This window comes from Thamnophis elegans, chromosome Z (genome assembly GCF_009769535.1).
Source record: "Thamnophis elegans isolate rThaEle1 chromosome Z, rThaEle1.pri, whole genome shotgun sequence".
Classification (NCBI taxonomy): domain Eukaryota; kingdom Metazoa; phylum Chordata; class Lepidosauria; order Squamata; family Colubridae; genus Thamnophis; species Thamnophis elegans.
The window spans coordinates 122,156,856-122,174,248 of record NC_045558.1 but is presented as its reverse complement, the minus strand read 5'-3'; the positions used below and the strand labels follow the sequence as shown (position 1 = coordinate 122,174,248).

The 17,393-nt window shown below is 41.6% G+C and overlaps 1 protein-coding gene across 1 annotated transcript in view; it reads left to right on the top strand.

Annotated features, from left to right (window-relative positions):
- Positions 1 to 5,331: 5,331 nt before the first annotated feature.
- The window catches only part of DOC2A (double C2 domain alpha), a 29,435-nt gene continuing 17,373 nt past the window's right edge, over positions 5,332 to 17,393 (top strand). The window contains exons 1-3 of the mRNA XM_032237638.1: positions 5,332 to 5,418; positions 9,486 to 9,734; positions 15,339 to 15,418. Coding sequence (XP_032093529.1) covers positions 9,506 to 9,734; positions 15,339 to 15,418 — 309 coding nt within the window. The 5' untranslated portion in view covers positions 5,332 to 5,418; positions 9,486 to 9,505. The remainder of the gene's footprint in view (positions 5,419 to 9,485; positions 9,735 to 15,338; positions 15,419 to 17,393) is intronic.

The window sequence follows — 17,393 nt, the reverse complement described above, 5'->3', positions numbered from 1 at the left end:
ACACATACACACACACACACACACACTACACCTCAAGTGTCACCCTAGAATCAGCATGTAGACACTTTCACACCTTGGCCAAAGTCTTCCTATAAAAATCTGCTCCTGTATTTGGAGGGGGGGGTTGCTGCCAGTGTTACTGCCGGTTTGCAATCTGTGCGAGCAACGTGCGTGTGCATGCACTGTTCACTGTAAATTGTTCTGCGCACATATGTAGAACAATTTACAATGAACTGCGCATGAGCAGTCACAAAAATTCAAAATGGCGGCGCCCAAGCGGCAGCGAGGGAACTGGTTCGGGGTTGTCAGTTCTGCAACCCAGACCTGAATTCCACTACCGGTTCAGCTGAACCGTGCCAAACCGGCAGCAATCCATCTCTCTCCTGTACCCCATTTCTCTGCAGTCTGCCCCTGTAAAAGCATTTTTTCTTTCCTCACAGCTATTCTTCTGACAATACCAAGATGTCTCTTTCTGTAGCCCTCATACAAGGACTGGAACTAAAATTGCAACCCAAACTGGATGAGACTAGGGGAAACCTCTAAATTTTTGGAGGGAAAATGTTTGGAAAAAACTAGCTAATGGCAGCATGAGGTTGACCTTAGCTGAACTTAAAAAATATCTAAGTAGGATCAGACCTGGATATTATATGGAGGAAGATCACCAGAAAATCTCAGGTCATATGCTAGACGAGAAGAACACAAAAACAAGTTCCTTACATTTTTTGATGAGAAAATTAATGGCTACCAAGATGATCCAGAGAAAATCTTTACTTTATCTTGGGGCATTTTAAGTGTACCCAAAAGGTAAGCTACAGGACAAGATTAAGGTGGAGATTTGAGCTCCCTTTGCTCAGTTCCCTCAACGCCTCCAGAAACAGGTGTCAGCACCCAGATCCTCGAACCAAAATATCACACTCACACATAGGCACGTACCCAAACACACACCAGCTTCTGTGCAAGATGCTTCCCACCAAAAACCTACCCTGCTCCTGCTTCCCCACAATAAACAGCCCCGGAGGCGGGTGTGAAAATGCTTCCAGGAATAGCAGCCAAAGACAGAAATGTGCCATGAAAATTTCACATGTGGACAGTCGGTGCGTGGCTGAACAGGAACTCAAGAGAGGGGAGGCCAGAAGGGAGCAGGGTTGGCAAAGTTGGACATGAAATCATCATTTTGAGAGATTCCCTATTGCTCCCTCCCCATCAGCCTGCCACACTTCCAAATGCCAGGTATGTCGTGTGGAGCGGCTGGTACAGAAACAAAATGTCACTTGCCACTTAAGCAGCAGCTGCATTTTAATCAGGCTACTAATAATACGAAAGGGACATCTCAAGATTGTCCTTTCTTCCCTCTTCCGCCTGCTATCTACAGCAGGACTTGGGGGGAGGCCTCAGTTTGAGGAGGGGATAAAAGTTGAGGTTCAAGACCATTGACACAATGAGACCCCTCTCCCCATCACTTCGACTGCTCATCCGCTAATTAAACTCAAGGCACTCCAGTCGTCCAACCCCCTCCCCTCTTCCTTCACAACTTGACAGATAGCGGAGAAAATTAATGGCTGGAGAGGGAATTAAATTGATCCTTCTTCTCACTGCGGCTGGGTGACAAATCCACCCATAGATTCCAGAGTTGTCTGTCTGCTATGTTAGAGACCACTGCAGCCACCGCCAGACAAGGCGCTGGGAGTGAAATGATCCAGTGCCCCCTAGAGGGGAAGACCCCCAAATCTTACTTTGTCGCTGCTTTTTCACACATGTCCAGGGCCCCTTTTCGTCTCTCCAGGGGTGCCCGTATAAATGTAATTAATGCAAGATTCTGTCTGAACAAAAGGGGGTGCAATGTACAGACGAGTCGAGCAATGTTTTTCATTTATTTTTTTTAACCCACAACTAGATTTTTAAAAAAAATGTATCATAGAAAAGGTATGAGCTTTATTGGATAGACCAAAAGCATTTAATTTCAGGGAAATGGGATCATCCAGCTGTCTTTGGGAAGCTCCCAAGCAGGACATGTAATTAACCACATGTGCAGTGCGCACACACACACATGTAATAAGTAGCTATCACAAATATGAGCTATAGTAATTCATTATTTTTATTAGATTTTCCAACCTTTGTATCACAAGGCAGTGAACATACATAATACACCTCCCTCCCCCACAGTAAAAACCTTGTGAGATGAATTGGGCTGAGATGGATTGATCCAAAGTCACCCAGTCAACTTTCATGCCTAAAACGGGACTAGAACTCCTGGTTTCTAGACCTTAACTATTAAGCCAAACTGGCTCTCCGTAAATAAATACAGTAAATAGTTATGCTCCATAAATGGATTGAAAACCTCTTTGTCTAAGTGGGCAGCTGTAATTCAGCCTTGTGGAACGAAGTGTCATCATTTGAGTATGTGCAGTGTGAAATCATTCTTTTATCACTTTTGCAGTTCTTACTTTTTAAAAAATGTCCAGCTATACAAAAATAGCATGCTGCTTCCTCAGATATAAGGACTTTCAGCCAAGCAATACTTTAACTTCTGTTGATTCAGTCTGTTGGAGGAACAGTTGATTTGGTTACAGAAACAAATATACATGCACGGACTTATTCCAAAAATGAGCTGAAGAATTTTCTGGGGGATGTAATGATACAAAGAGTTGTATCATTAAACTCACACACACATATATATATACACAAAACAGTTGCTGGCATCCATGAACAAAAAGATCACAATTTCCAAAGTTTGTTTGTTCAGCTCTGTACTCTGAGATGATCTCCATGTCCAGTTATTCTAAGCCAGTGTTTCTCAACCTTGGCAGCTTGAAGATTGTGTGGACTTCAACTCCCAGAATTCCCTAGTCAACCATGCTGGCTAAGGAATTCTGGGAGTTGAAATCCACACATTTTCAAGCTGTTAAGGTTGAGAAAAATAGCCTAAATAGCATGTCCCATGATTGTCTTACTAGGATTGTGGGTGTCACAATCCAGCCATATGATGTGCAAGGAGTTGGCTGATATATACGGATTAATTTATATTGGGTTTCTTTAAGTGATTAAAAGCTTCAGTTCATTAGTGCTCTGTTAGTTATTTAAAGAATGCACCCTTAGTCAAAACAAAATATTGCGAGGGCCCCCAATGTTCATTGATATATGCCTACCCTATATATCCATTTTTATTTTTTTATATAATTATTATTAGATTTTTATGACCTCTTTATTACTTTATATGTAACTCAAGGTGGTGAACATGCATATTAATACTGCTTTCTCCTATTTTCCTCACAACAACTCTGTGAGGTAGGTTGGACTAAAAGAGAGGGACTGGGCCCATGTCACCAAGCTGGCTTTGTTGCCTAAGGTGGAACTAGAACTCACAGCCTCCTTCCTGGTGATTGGCACAAAGTCATTTTGGTGGCTTCTTTGTCTAAGGTAGGATGAGAACTCACTGTCACCTGTTGATTGGCCCGATTGGTTTTTGTGTCTAAGGTAGGACTAGAACTCACAGTCGCCTGGTGACTGACCCAAAGTTACCCAGTTCAGTTTCATGCCCAAACCAGAACTCTCCTAGTTTCTAGACCAGCACCTTGTTGAGGACATGGTAGTCTATTTTCCTGTGCTCAAGTATCATAAACTTTGGGAGGTTTAGGGTCTGTAGCCCACTTATTTCAGAACCCAGATCTAAGAGCAAATTCAAACCTTGGGCTCTAATTAAGCCTTACTTATCTACCAACTTGAGGGGGTGGATACCAGTCCACTCTGCCAGGCCCAAGGCAGGTTTATATGTTTGACTAACACTTGAAATGTCATTCAATAGCATATGCAGCATCACAAACATTTCCTGGTTTGGAGTAGGTCCAGGACAGTGTTGCCATAGTAACCACAGGAGGGAGGGGGGCAGAGCGGAAAAACTTCAATGCCCCACACTCAAGGGAAGTAACGCTACTGTGCAGCTTCAAATGTTTTTGTTTTGATTCTGGAAATGCTCCTTCATAGCGAATGGAAGAAATGATGGCCAGCAGGGAGCAATTATGACCCTTTATGACTGGGGAACCCTAGTTGGAGGCTTCAGGAAAGGTTTCAGGGTGAGTTATTGACCCTAATCTATCAGCCCTGGCAAATGCATGGCGTGTGTATACTAACTCTGGAAAGCCACTTATTGAAACAGAAAAAGGGTTCCTTAGGCTCATGATAACCCTCTTCTGGCCATCTTCAAACCTGGCATCTCTTTAAAAAACCCAGATTAACTACAGATTACAAAACACATCAGAAACAGGAAGAATTTGTACCCACAAAGTAGCATTTCTAGATAAACTTGCACTCCAGCAGAATTAAAAATAACAATTTCCTTTTGTAAGAAATCAAGTGATTTACTTTTGATCAGTTTCTGCCCAAATCCTCCTCACTTAAAACTTTTCCTTTCTTCCCTCCCTCCCTCCCTCAATCCATGCCTCCATCCATCCATCCATCCGTCCATCCATCTATCTACACACACACACACACACACACACACACACACACACACACCTGCAATTTACACACAAACTTATTTCCCTTTATAGACCTCTTTGGGAATACTCACCCCCCCCTTCACCCCTCCTCACTTATAGCGTGTTCAAGTCACTTTTGCCTCCTTTTTTTCAAAACCTCCTTATTAACAATATCACATTATATAATCTGTGTAATACAATTGTTATATTATGTAACTTCATAATCTAAGAAACACATTCTATTTTATTCTATTCTATTCCCTTATTCCGCCCTGTGTTGTCCCTTGCATTAATGGACATGCCTTCAACCATGTTTTGAGTGCAGCTTCTTATTTATTTATTTTTTTACATTAAGAAAATGCACCCACCTTAAGCCCAAGGGATACGGCAGAAGTATTTAATAATTCATCGTTCTTTATACTCTCATCTTTCTCCTGCTTTCTTTAGGAGAAAGAATGAGCAAAGCTTAAAATATGTACCTCTCTCTGTCCAATTAAAACTGTAGAGGAGAATTTTTTTTATCAATATTCCCTCAAGGCACACATGCACACACGCACACACTTAGTTTATCTCGCCTCAATCTTGGTAGTTGATTTACCCATGCTAGCCTCTGATTACTTCTGTCTGTCTGTCTGTCTCTCTCTCTCTCTCTCTTTTGCTACGGCTGAGTACACACACAAAGTCTAATAGTTCCGCCTATTATCCTCTAATCTAATGTATGTATTCCATATCAGATCTCTGCACCGTCCCCCTCCCATTCTCAATAGAAACAATAGTCTCCACCTCTCGACTGCAACCCCCCTTCCCTTGTGCGCTCTCTCTTTCTCTCTTTCTCTCTCTCGCTCGCTCTCTCGAAGTCCGTGGGATCCCCAATCGATCCCCTCCGCTCATTCCTTGCATCGCCTTCTCCTCATTGGAACCTGTTGACGGGATCTGCACCCAGGTAAGAGGGAGTCGGGGAAAGGGAGGGGGGTGCGGGAGTCCCGTGGGACCCTTGGGGAAAAGGGGGTGAGTGTGCAGCCTTTGGAAGTGAGGGGGGGTGCGTGAAGATAGTTGCGGGTGCAACTTGGGGAGAGACAAAAATGTGGGGTCACAATCTGGCAGAGTTTCCAAGAAGGCAGAGACTTGGCAGAGTTGTTCGGCAGGTAATATTCGAGAGAAAAGGCTGAGACAAGTTGGGGGAGGCTGCTATGGGGCCGACAAGGGAATTTGGGGAGCAGAGGCTGGAATGTAGGGGTGAAAGGAGTGAAGCCTGGAGGATATCATGGTAGAAAGCAATTTAAACGTGCTTCTTCAAAGAATAAGAGGCACCAGTGGTGTAATCTGGAAAACAAGGGGACATCAGTTGCACAGAGGTGGGATATTCAGGGGAAAAGTTGGGGTGAAATCAAAGGTGTCAAGAATCAGAGGTGGTTAAATTGATTCCTGCAATGGGAATCGATGTTGAGAGCAATTCTGGGAAGCTATGAAACTGATTGAGAACTGGTGGACTGAAGCAAGGTTTGTTCAAGAAAATACCTTTATGCAGACCTCTCCCCCTCCCTCTCTTTTTTTAAAAAAACCTATCACAATTCAATTCAGCAAATTCATCCTGTGACTATTGTTTAAGAAAACAAAGTCATGTAGTTCATGTAAAATAAGCCTCGGGCCAATACTAATTTCAAAATATACTGCTCTATTAAAATGTCATTAAGTGTCCAACAGAGATAAACTCCTAATTCACTTATAATCATCTCACCTAAAAATTGGGAGGTGGGGTGGGGGGGAGAGGCCAGTGCTGCAAAACATGCTTTAATTGGAGTTTGAAATTTTGTTGACTGACATTCCATTTCTCATGTTGCATTGATCCAGTAACCTTTGATTTCATGCTTGTTTTGCCCTTTTTCTTCTTGTTTTTATTTAAATGCAGTTCTGTCTGCTCAAGATAAACCTCAGCTCGATGAATTCAGTGGAACTTGATTCCTATAAAGTGGCTAGACCACTGCAGTCTTGTAGCGCATCAGGCTATTTCAAACAGTACAGTTAGGACGTTTAGATTTTTTTTTAAAAAAAAAAAATCTGTCGTCAGTTTTGTTCACTGCACCAACATCCTAACTTTTAACCTGCTTGCCACAAAGGAAATGGGAATCATGATTTTGAAAAGATGGGTTTGACAGTATTAACGGTATTTCAGCAACAATATCTATTGAAATGTTTTCTGTTAGGTGAAAGAGATCAAAAGAAAATCTCTTTATAAAATAATCATTCATTTCATTCACGCAAACAGGGAAAGTTTGGGCAATTTTGGGAACAAAATAGAAAGGGGTCCCCAGCCCAAATTTGAGGAAGTGAGGAAGTGACTCAGAGAGTGGATCATGAGAAACTGGGATGGGGAGAAATAAATCTGTGAAAAACCCTGGAGTTTGGTTTAGAAAAATATAACAACAACAAAAAAAGGCTTGGGTCCCTTCCCTACAAGAATTGGCAGATGGGTGTAGTAATGTTATGTAAAACATAGAAAGATAAGTGGAGATAGAATCACTAGGTTACTCTCCTCAGTTATTCAATTCTTTATGTAACATTTCCTACATGCATTGATGTATTAGCTTTTTCCTATAGATAAAGGTCTGTAGATTTTAGATATACATTTGCAATAGAAAAAATGAAAATGTCTTCTTTTCCTGAAGTCATTATTCAGAATAGAAAAATGATGGTACTTTTTAATGTGACTTATGACATCTAAATTGATGGAATTGACTGATACACAAGGTAGTGGTGATTTGGGGTATACATAGGAATACAGAATTGTTGTGGAAATAGCACACTTTGGGGTGGGGGGGAACCATAGACTTTTTCAGTAGTAAATTTAAGTGTTACTGAAAGGACGCCAGCTAAATTACGGTAAGTTACTAAGGACTAAATGCAATCTGTTAGTAGGCTGGGAAGAATCTTAAAATGTCAAAATACAAAACAAGGGAAAAAAAGAAGCACAAGCATGCTTAAAAACATTGCAATAAGGCTGGAACAGGTCTTTAGGGAGCCCACAATTCTACTAAATGAATTCTCAGTCATCATTCAAACTCTATATACTCTACCATGCCTTACCAGCCATTTTGTGTACATCTGTTTCTGAATACAAGGGGTTATCATCAAACATAGTCAACATAGAGTAAATAGCCTTAGGCTGTTAGACTGCTTGACATAGCCAGTTTCTTATAGTTTAGCCCATGTTTCTCAACCTGGGCCGCTTTCAAATGTGTAGACTTCAACTCCCAGAATTCTCCAGTCAGTTGAAGTGCACCATCTGATAGCAGCTAAGGTTGAGAAACTTAGTCTAACATCAAGGTGATCGTGATTAAGAGGTGTATTTCTTGCCTAGAAAGTATCAATTTTTTCTGCCAGAGATTTTTCTCCCCTGAAACCTACCTGAGATATCCTATAAAGAAAATAATGAAATGTTCGGCTCAACAGTAATAGACATTTCTTACCTAATACAAATTGTAGTTCACAGTCATAAACAGAAATACTTGCTCACACAAAGTAATTATTTTGGTTTCCTTTAAAGATAATGCCTGATTGAGTTTTTCAATTCTTCCAACAACAAATAAATATTTACCTTCCCTTTTGCCTCCCTGCAAAGTAGCAAATTAGACCTGCAATCATTCTAGTTTAGAGGAAGAACTAATCAATAATATTTATTTGGTCAATGACAAGCAAAATTTAAAAGTACAGAAACAGTGTGAAGCAAATGAATAAAATAATATACTAACAAGTAGCAAAATAACTCACGCAGTATAACACTCTCTCCTCTATTACTGTGTTAATATGGTTGTTACCTAGATGATAAATCTAAAACATCAATACATACAAAATAAAAATAAGAACTATATATCCCTAACAATTCATCACACAACCAGCCAGTTTGGTTTAATAATTAAAGATCTAATTTCTGCCTCAGCCATGAAAGCCAGCTGTGCAATTTTAGGCCGCTCCCTCTCAGCCCACATCACAGGGGTGTTGTTCTGGGGAAAATAAGAGGAAAAAGGTGTCTTGAACATGTTTGCCACCTTGAACTAGGAGTGTCAATTTGTTCTAATGGTAAAGGCACCAAGCTAGAAAGTAGGAAACCATGAGTTCAAGTCATACCTTAGCCATGAAAGCCAATTGGATGACTTTAGACCAATCATCAGGAGACAGAGAGTTCTAGTCCCACCTTAGTCATGAAAGCCAGCTGGGTGACTCTGGGCCCAGTCAATCTCTCTCAATCCACTACACAGGGTTGTTGTTGTTGTTGTTGTTGTTGTTGTTGTTGTTGTTAAAATAGGAAGGAGGAAGGTGTGTTGGACATGTTTGCCACATTGAATTATTTGTAAAAATAATAAAGGCGGGATGTAAATAAATATCAGTTAAGATGTATCAAACCCGAAGTATTACTTAAAATGCAGATAATTATGTCCTTACTAATTACAGTATATCTTGCTTTCATTGCAGGGACATAAAATTTAACTATTGCCCATGTAATGAATGGTTTTAAATCTTGAAGGAAAAGATTCATGTAAAATTTATCTGGCCTTGGAGGGAATTTATGAATTAGGAGTACAGGGTAAAGTGACCTGATGTCTCTATAAAATTTATAATGCAATAAGGGATCTGTGAGGGAGATAGGCAGCTTAAAAAATGTGGTAGATGATAGAGAGATGAGAAAGAGACAGAGACGGGGAGGGAGGGAGGGAGGGAGGGAAGGAGGAGGGAGGGAGAGAGATGATTTCAACTTCATTGTCACCACATGGTCGAATCTTGAAAAGTTTACATACAGTAACCAAAACATCAGGCTGCATTTTAAAGTTCCCTGTTTCTGGAGAAACTGAATACCACTTATTAAAAACACACCCAGACATGTATTTCCTTGAGGATCAAGCCCAATGGGTTTTATTCAAACAAGTTTACCTAAAGCAGCTTTGCATACCAATATACAATTGAGCGTAGAAATAGAGGATGAAAATTAATGATTCAATGTTTCTCCCCTTTCAGTACAGCCGACCGTTCCTCCAATGACTGTCCGCCGTGGAGATCGTGCACCAGTTCCTATCCGAGAGCACATGGCCATCGATGTGTCCCCAGGACCGATACGGCCCATTGCCCAAATCTCAGCTTATTTTCCGCATCCTGGGCTGGAAGGAGTGCTGACGACACAAGATAGGATGAGGGGTGAAGGAACAACTGCACCCCCAGGAACTGGGGAAGGAGAATCTACTGAAGGATATGATTCTGATGAGAACAGTAAGTATAATTCACCTGTCTATAGAAAAGACATGACCTTTGATCAAACTATCTTTTAATCCAAGAGAAAACAGCTGGCTACATGGCAAATTCCATGAAGATTCTCTTTCATTGACTGTCACTTCTCATATCAACTTCTTCTCTTCCCATATTTTAAGATAGAGACTACTTCAATGCAAATCCCACGTACAGATGCTTGACAGCTGGCAGTTGGATTTGCACATTGTTCTATGTGCCATACAATAATTTTGTTTGATTTTGACTTAGCAAAATGTGTGAACTAACTCACTAATGGTTTGTTCAACCGATGTGAACAAAACCATTGTGGTTTATCAGCTGTGGTTTATGACTTAGCATGATGTATGATCTGCCACTATAGTTTGTTCAATAATTCAAACAACGCTAAGAATGATGTGCAAGTAGAACCATCAGCTCTGCCTCATATTACACCCATCCACTCACTCATATTTTGATTTTTTTTCTCCACACACCTACAAAGGAATATTAAAATTTTGTGAATGGTCATCCAAAGGCTCATCCTTCACTTTAATGTCTACTTATAATCACACTGACATCCATATTCTCTCAAATGCTATTTTATCCAAACAATATGTTTGTCATAAACAAGTCTGTCTTACAAAAACAGTTCTCAAAAATATGTACAATTGAATCGTCACTGATGGATTAGGTGTCACTGTCTCAGCATTAGTTTCTGTCATATGGGGGGAAATGTTCATCTTCTCAATTTGTCTCTAATAGAAACTCATAATTCTTCGAGGAATATTCACTGGAGGTTTTTAAGAGGAGATTGGGCAGCTGGAGTGGTATAGAGTGGGCTCTCCAAACTTGGCAACTTTAAGACTTGTGGAGTTTAACTCCCAGAATTCCCTACCTAGCCATGCTTGGAGACCCCTGGTATAGGATCAACCAGTTGAACTAGAAGACACCAAGGTTCCTTCCTGTTATTCTGTATATCCTTGCTCCTCCTCCAACCATCATTTCTATTGTTTCCCCCTTCTTATTTGTTTCTCAATCGTACCTGGAGTACTTTATCTAAATCAGAGGTCCGCAAACTTGTCAACTTTAAGACTTGTGGACTTCAAGTCGAGTTGAAGTTCACAAGTCTTAAAGTTGCCAAGCTTGAAGACCACTGATCTACATCCACCATCACTCTCATGACTTGCCCAAAGTGAGATGTTGATCTTCTAGAGAGGCACATTCCACGTCCTTCAAAACATCCACATACACTTAAAAGTGGTGTTTGTAGGAACACCTGTCACATTTATAGCCAAAGTTCTGAGGAGATTTTTGTCAACAAGCATGCCATTATAATATTAAGTATAACCATCATGTTGTTCTGAATCTTGCTCATTCTTTGTCATATATGCTATAAAATGTCCTTCACAACATCTCCTGTCCCCTTTCATTTGCACGCTGATCTGAAAATAAAGTCTAGTGAATCTCCTGAGGTTTTAGGCTGAGTGAATGCAGGCGAGAACTAGAAAACAGAATCCAATCTTTGCCCCGAGGCAGTCGTACTTAATTGTAAATAGCCACACTCAGTGCACAATAAAATAATACATGCACACTGGCCCAAAGTAAAAGACAAACTTAAAAGGTCTACAGAACATGACTTGGTAATTTCTCTTCTCTAAAACACAACCGGAATGGGGAAAGTTAGAATGCCAAATCTTAAGAGAGCGCCAGTGCTTCCCTGTCTCCTTCCAAAAGAAATGCTAATCTTGCATCAATGGCGCTGCATCACAGCTTTCTCAATACAGGGATTAGACAGTGATATGTATTCACTTAAGCACACACCAGTGTAGTTGGGACTTTGAAAGATCTTCCTTATGGATTTGGGGATTGAGTAGTCAAAATGGCTGAGGGGAACCTCCAAGGCTTCATGGGATTATCATTTGATGCTTGGAGGGTAAACGCGGGGACAGGCTACTTGAGCTGCCTGTGAATTTTCCGGAGACCTGTGGCTAGCAAACAGATTCTGAACAAGAATGCAACTAGCAAATCTGGGTTGCAAAAATCTGCCTAACCACTAGGTGGCAGTAAAAGATACCCAAAACTCTGTGCTCACCTCTAAGTGGTCCTCTGAATCCCTGCAGCCTGGATCTGGTACCTATAGTTTTCATGCACATACTGTTCTTCTCACAGGACTCACAATAGGATGAAGGGACCTGCTGCAACTGGCATTGTAGTGGGAATAGATGAAGGAAAGAATGGGTTCCCGCACACATTTATTTTTAGGACTAGGAGAAACACTAGATAGTCATTGGATTTTGGAACATGCCCTGTTCTCATCTTCTTGTGCTTGTGCTTATGCTGAGACAAATAAATACGCACAGGTTTTCCAAAGCCTGAAAAGATTTGGTAAATGTAGTAAAGTCTGTGTACATTTATTTGTCTCAGCACAAGCACATACCTACTATTCATGTGCAAAGAGTTACATGAACTACGGGTATCAGCAGTCCTCAAAAATGCCGTGGCACTGAAAACTCAGGATGTCAGTTTTTCCCCTCGGACCTGCATCAGAAGAGTTCTTGAAGCCCCACAACCCATGTTTCTGGAACAACCCATGCATGTGAATGTTCACCCAGGCGTCTTCTCTAACAAAAGCAACCTCACAACCCCACACGTCTACTGTTAGCATAGCCCAGCATAAAAGAGACATTACATTTATATGCTCTTCCCACAGGTGCATGTATGCATTCACTCATACAGACACCAACTCCTATAAGACCAGAGGGAAGGAGGGAGGGAGGGAGGGAAGGAAGGAGAGGGAAGCAGAAAGGAAGTAAGCAAAACAGGAAGGAAGAAGAGGAAGGAAGGAAGGAAGGAAGGAAGGAAGGAAGGAAGGAAGGAAGGAAGGAAGGAAGGAAGGAAGCCATAATGAATGGTAGGTACAGAGCAAGGGAAGGGGGGGGGGAAGGAAGCTGACATAGTGTTGTGGCGAATTTGAGGTGTGGCTTGGTAAAATAGAGACAAATACCAGCTATTCAGCTGAACAAAGATGGGCCCATCTAACAGAGAGGTAGCCCCAAACACACAAGATTCTTGTATTTATACCTTTTTCTTACACTCCACCCAGCAAGGATGGCAAACATAAGAGATACAAGAGTCACCCAGAAAGTCTGGCCCACATAGATAAGATATCAAGATGTTCTTAGTACATAGGGAGGCTCTTTAGGAACACTGCGTGGTCCCTGGCCTCTTAGGACATTGGGTGTTTCCCTGGGGACTTTCCACAGACCTCCAGAGATAATGGTGCCATCTGTATGTACATGCTTAGCAGGCTCTGCCCAGATTCTGGGTCAACAATAGGAGTGGATACTGTAGATGAATGGATCTCGAGAGGGAGGGAGAGAGAGGGAGATCTATGTTACCAGGCAGAGGCATGCACCAAAACAGAAAGCCATCCAGAAACTCTTACAAATAAATTCCTATACAAAGAGGTGCAGTCTGATCACATATGTGTAGGGACATGTAAGTCCGTTTCCTGTGGGCTTCAAAATTATGCAGCCAGAGGGTGAGTGTGGGGAGAAAGGAAGAATGCATTATGCCTTTTGCTCCTGATCTCTATGCATCATTCATCAGCAGTTTGTGCGTGCTCACCATGCGCTCTGGGATCCGGCTTTTCTCAGGCATCGAAAGGGAGCCTAACCGCTGACCACTAGTGCTCGGCTAGCAAGAAATGCCTAGAATGGATGAGTGAGGAGAGGAAACCCATTGTTTTCCGTCTCTTCGGCTCAGTTTTACAGACTCAAGCCTAACTAACTTCTTCCTGTCAATAACTAAACCATGGTTTATTGAAGAATTGGTAGGGCGCATGCTACCTGCGGAGCTGCTAAGTGCCATAAACAGGACGCAATGGGCTATGCTTGCACAACACAACCAAGCCACAAAGAATTATGATTTAGTGCATTCGGTGAACAAGTCCTATTTTGTGAAATGGGCAACAACGATAGGACAAAGGCTAAGCAAGTGGAAGTGAATTTCCTGCCAAAATTGACAAAATGCAGTCCATGACCCAGGCCAAGAAACCTTTTTACTGTGGCAGACTATTGATCCATACAATTTATAGATCAATCAAAACGTCTTGGTATACATAAAGGAGAATACTTTGTTCTTGCCGCTGAGGAACTACAAATAGATCCTACATGGCTCAGATTAAGTCTTCCAGCTTTAAAAGAGGGGGCTTCTGGAAATGGCTGGGCGGGTTGGATGGATTTATTTGCTCATAAATGTCACCCAAATGTGTAAATACTTATATGAAGACAGGAGCGAGGGAAAGGCTCTAATTCACCAAGGCCTATGAGTTCTCCAGGCCTAGAGAAAAACAGAAGGAGAAGTAAATAGTGTGTCCCCAAGGTATGATCAAGAAGTCAAGGTGGCAGAAAGAATGATGTGATCATAGCTCTGCCTGGTTTTTAGGTGTGTCACATATGCAACGCACTTGAAAAACAAACAGATCTTGAATTGCACTGTCACAACCGCCCTCTTGATTGCTTTTTAAACAATCTTTGCAGACACCCCTCTGGGTCCTAAATAATTCACAACTGGGCAACTGTCCCAGACAGAAGACATGGTATTCTAGGAAGTTTAATTTGCAGGAAGAAAGTGATAAAGAAAATAGAATATTTCTTACCTTTGTGGAGTCCTTGGTGCTCTCTGAGTTTGGCTGCTTGTTTTCAGACATTTCATTACGCAACGAGGTAACATCATCAGTGTAAGGGGATCCACTGATTTTCTCCTTAGTAGTTCCTTAATTAGGGTTTTGTTTTCTTTTGATTGTTTGTCTTGTCTTGCTTATCTGGTGTTGACTGCTGGAGAAGGTATATTCTAGTCTTTTTGTTTCCTTCCTCTCTTTTGAATGGTGTGTAAATACGTTTTATTTCTTTGTGTCTGGTGATGGCCGATTCAGAAACACGTGCCATGTTTCTTTCCTTTGTCCCGTGGGAAATAGAAGCTCAATTTTTATGCATCTTCAAACACGTCTACTTTATTTACGCAATTAATTCAGGATATCACATTTAGTTTTTCTGGTATCTAAATTAGATTATCAGATGGAACGGGAAGCAGGGCACTTGAGATATTCAAGATGGAAAGTATGCACTCCTATGCATAGCTCATGGACAGAGAACATTTACATAGAGATGTACATAATTTGGGGTAGGGGGATCATTTTGACAGATAGTGTTGGCCAGACACAACATAAGGGCACTTTCTGGTATTATTTGAACTCAAAGTCAATCCTCGTGCAATTGTATACAAATGTGCAAATGCAGAGATATAAACCAGTTCAGAGACGCCCATGCTGACCAAGCCTGATGGGACTTTTAGTCAGTTAGTTCATCTGAAGCAAGGCTGGGTAGGGAAGATTTCTCTGGATCATGGCTGCCTGGGGGATTCTGGGAGTTAAAGTCCACATGTCTTAAAGTTGCCAAGGTTGAGAAACACTGGTCTGGACAGATGGATGGAGCTGAATTTGCAGATTGTGTGTGGGATTGGAAAGACAGCTTGAAGGAAAAAAAACCTGATAAAATGGATCTCTTTTTAACATTTGTTTTCCTTACTGCCTGGCCTTTTTTCTAGCATCACTCGGGACTCTTGAATTTGATATTCTCTATGATCCAGAAAGCTGCACCCTTGACTGCACCATCCTACGAGCCAAGGTAATCATTCTGACATTTGTTCCTTGACTGGTCCTCAAAATTCTCTTCAAAAGCAGCTTTTCCAAATTGGCAGGGTTTGGGCAACTCCTGTAATTTTTTTGTTAATGGAGATACAGCCCATGCTGGCAAGGGGGGATTATAAGGGCTGCTACTCAACTTACTTGGAGAACAGAAGGCTGTGGAAGGCTTGCTGAAAAGACACTGCTTGCTTTTCTGTCACCCTCCACGCCTTTGTATTCAGCCTTTCTGCATCACATGTTGCGTTTTCACAATAAACTGCCTTGATTTAATAAAAGAGGCCACACCGGGGTGGGAAATCTCATTATGGAGCTAGCAATGCTCATTTTAGCCTCTCTTTTCTCCTGCCACACTCAGCCCCTTCTCTCTACCCCATCTACAAAGACTTCTGAAGTCAGGCAAGTGCCCTTCAAGTGCCAAGCCAAATCTCCAGGGTCTTCACCCAGCTGCTTTTCTGCAACCCTGACCTCAACTCACACACCAGCAACACACAACACGCCCCTCCTCCCTTTCTTCCTTCCCAGCTGGTGGGCTTGCAGCATCTTCAAGCATCTCGGCGGCGACGCGCCAGGCAACCGGGTATCCGCAGGCATCTGGCGTTGCTGTGGCAACAGAAGAGGGCAAGAGGGGGGGGAAGCATGGGAAATACTGCGGCAGTTCAGAACCACAGCAAAACTAACCCAGAGCCCGCCACTTCGAAAAGGGTAGATGACCCTTATTCCCAATTGGCAGGTTTCTGTTTCCTTGGCATCACCCTCTGCATCTCTAGAGATTGTGTATAAACTATTTAGTGGGTATGTTTACACGAGTGAGGCTTTAAAAATGTTTTTCTGATTGGTCTATTGTTTTCCCTGTAGCAATTCTCCAACCAAGGGAATATAGCTGGAATTTCTGCAATGGTTGTGAACAGGATTAAAATGCATGGCACTGGTAGTTCTGGGATTTGAAGTGACATCTTTACGCCACTGATGGCATAAAGGTCGCCTTCCTAGCCAGGAAGATAAATTAAGGTTTCCGCAGTGGGGTTTCAAAAAGTCCAACTTCAGTTTAGATATGAATTCTCTGCATCTGCAGTGAAAATTAATTAAACTATCTTCCTTGGTGGTCTGTTCCTCATGGCAGAGATCTCACCATTTGTAGTTCTGGAATATCCAACAAATTCATTACTGGATGGAGAATTGTTGAAATCAGAAAACACTTAGAAAGTGCCACTGGTCAGTGTGTTGAATGAAGATACACTGTGGATTTTGAGAAATGGATTTATACCACACTGGTGAAACACACTTGGAATATTATATATGTCAGCGTTCCAAGTATCATGTAGAATTAAATCAGAGTCCAAGGCAAAACGATCCTTAAAGTTCCAATTTAATAAATCAGACATCTTAGCACATCTGTGAAATCCCAATTCTGGATGTTACATCAGAATCGCACCCAGTTAAAAGTTCATGATCTTGTCCCCACACCCACAATCCATCACATGGGCCAATCTTTTTCCATGCTGGCATCTACACCCATCAGGTGTAAAAGTGCAGAGACAAAAGATGACCTTGGTCTTCTAGAAAAGAATGACAACAACACATTCCACAATCCTACTCCTGTCTATTCCCCCCTCCCAACTGCTAAACTAATGAAACAGCATAATGAAATAAGAGAAAGTGTGGCAGGCCAAAATTCTAAAAGGAATATAATTGCAGGCTTAACAATATACAGTTTTGGTCACCATGATACCAAAAAATGCTGAGACCCTAGAAAGAGTGTAGAGAAGAGCAACAAAGATGATAAAGAGTCTGGAGGATAAAACATATGAAGAATGGTTGTAGGAATTGGGTATGTCTAGTTTAATGAAAAGAAGGTCTAGGGGAGATATGATAGCAGTATTCCAATATCTCAGGGGTTGCCACAAAGAAAATGGACTCAAGCTATCCTCTCCTGAGGATAGAACAAGAAGCAATGG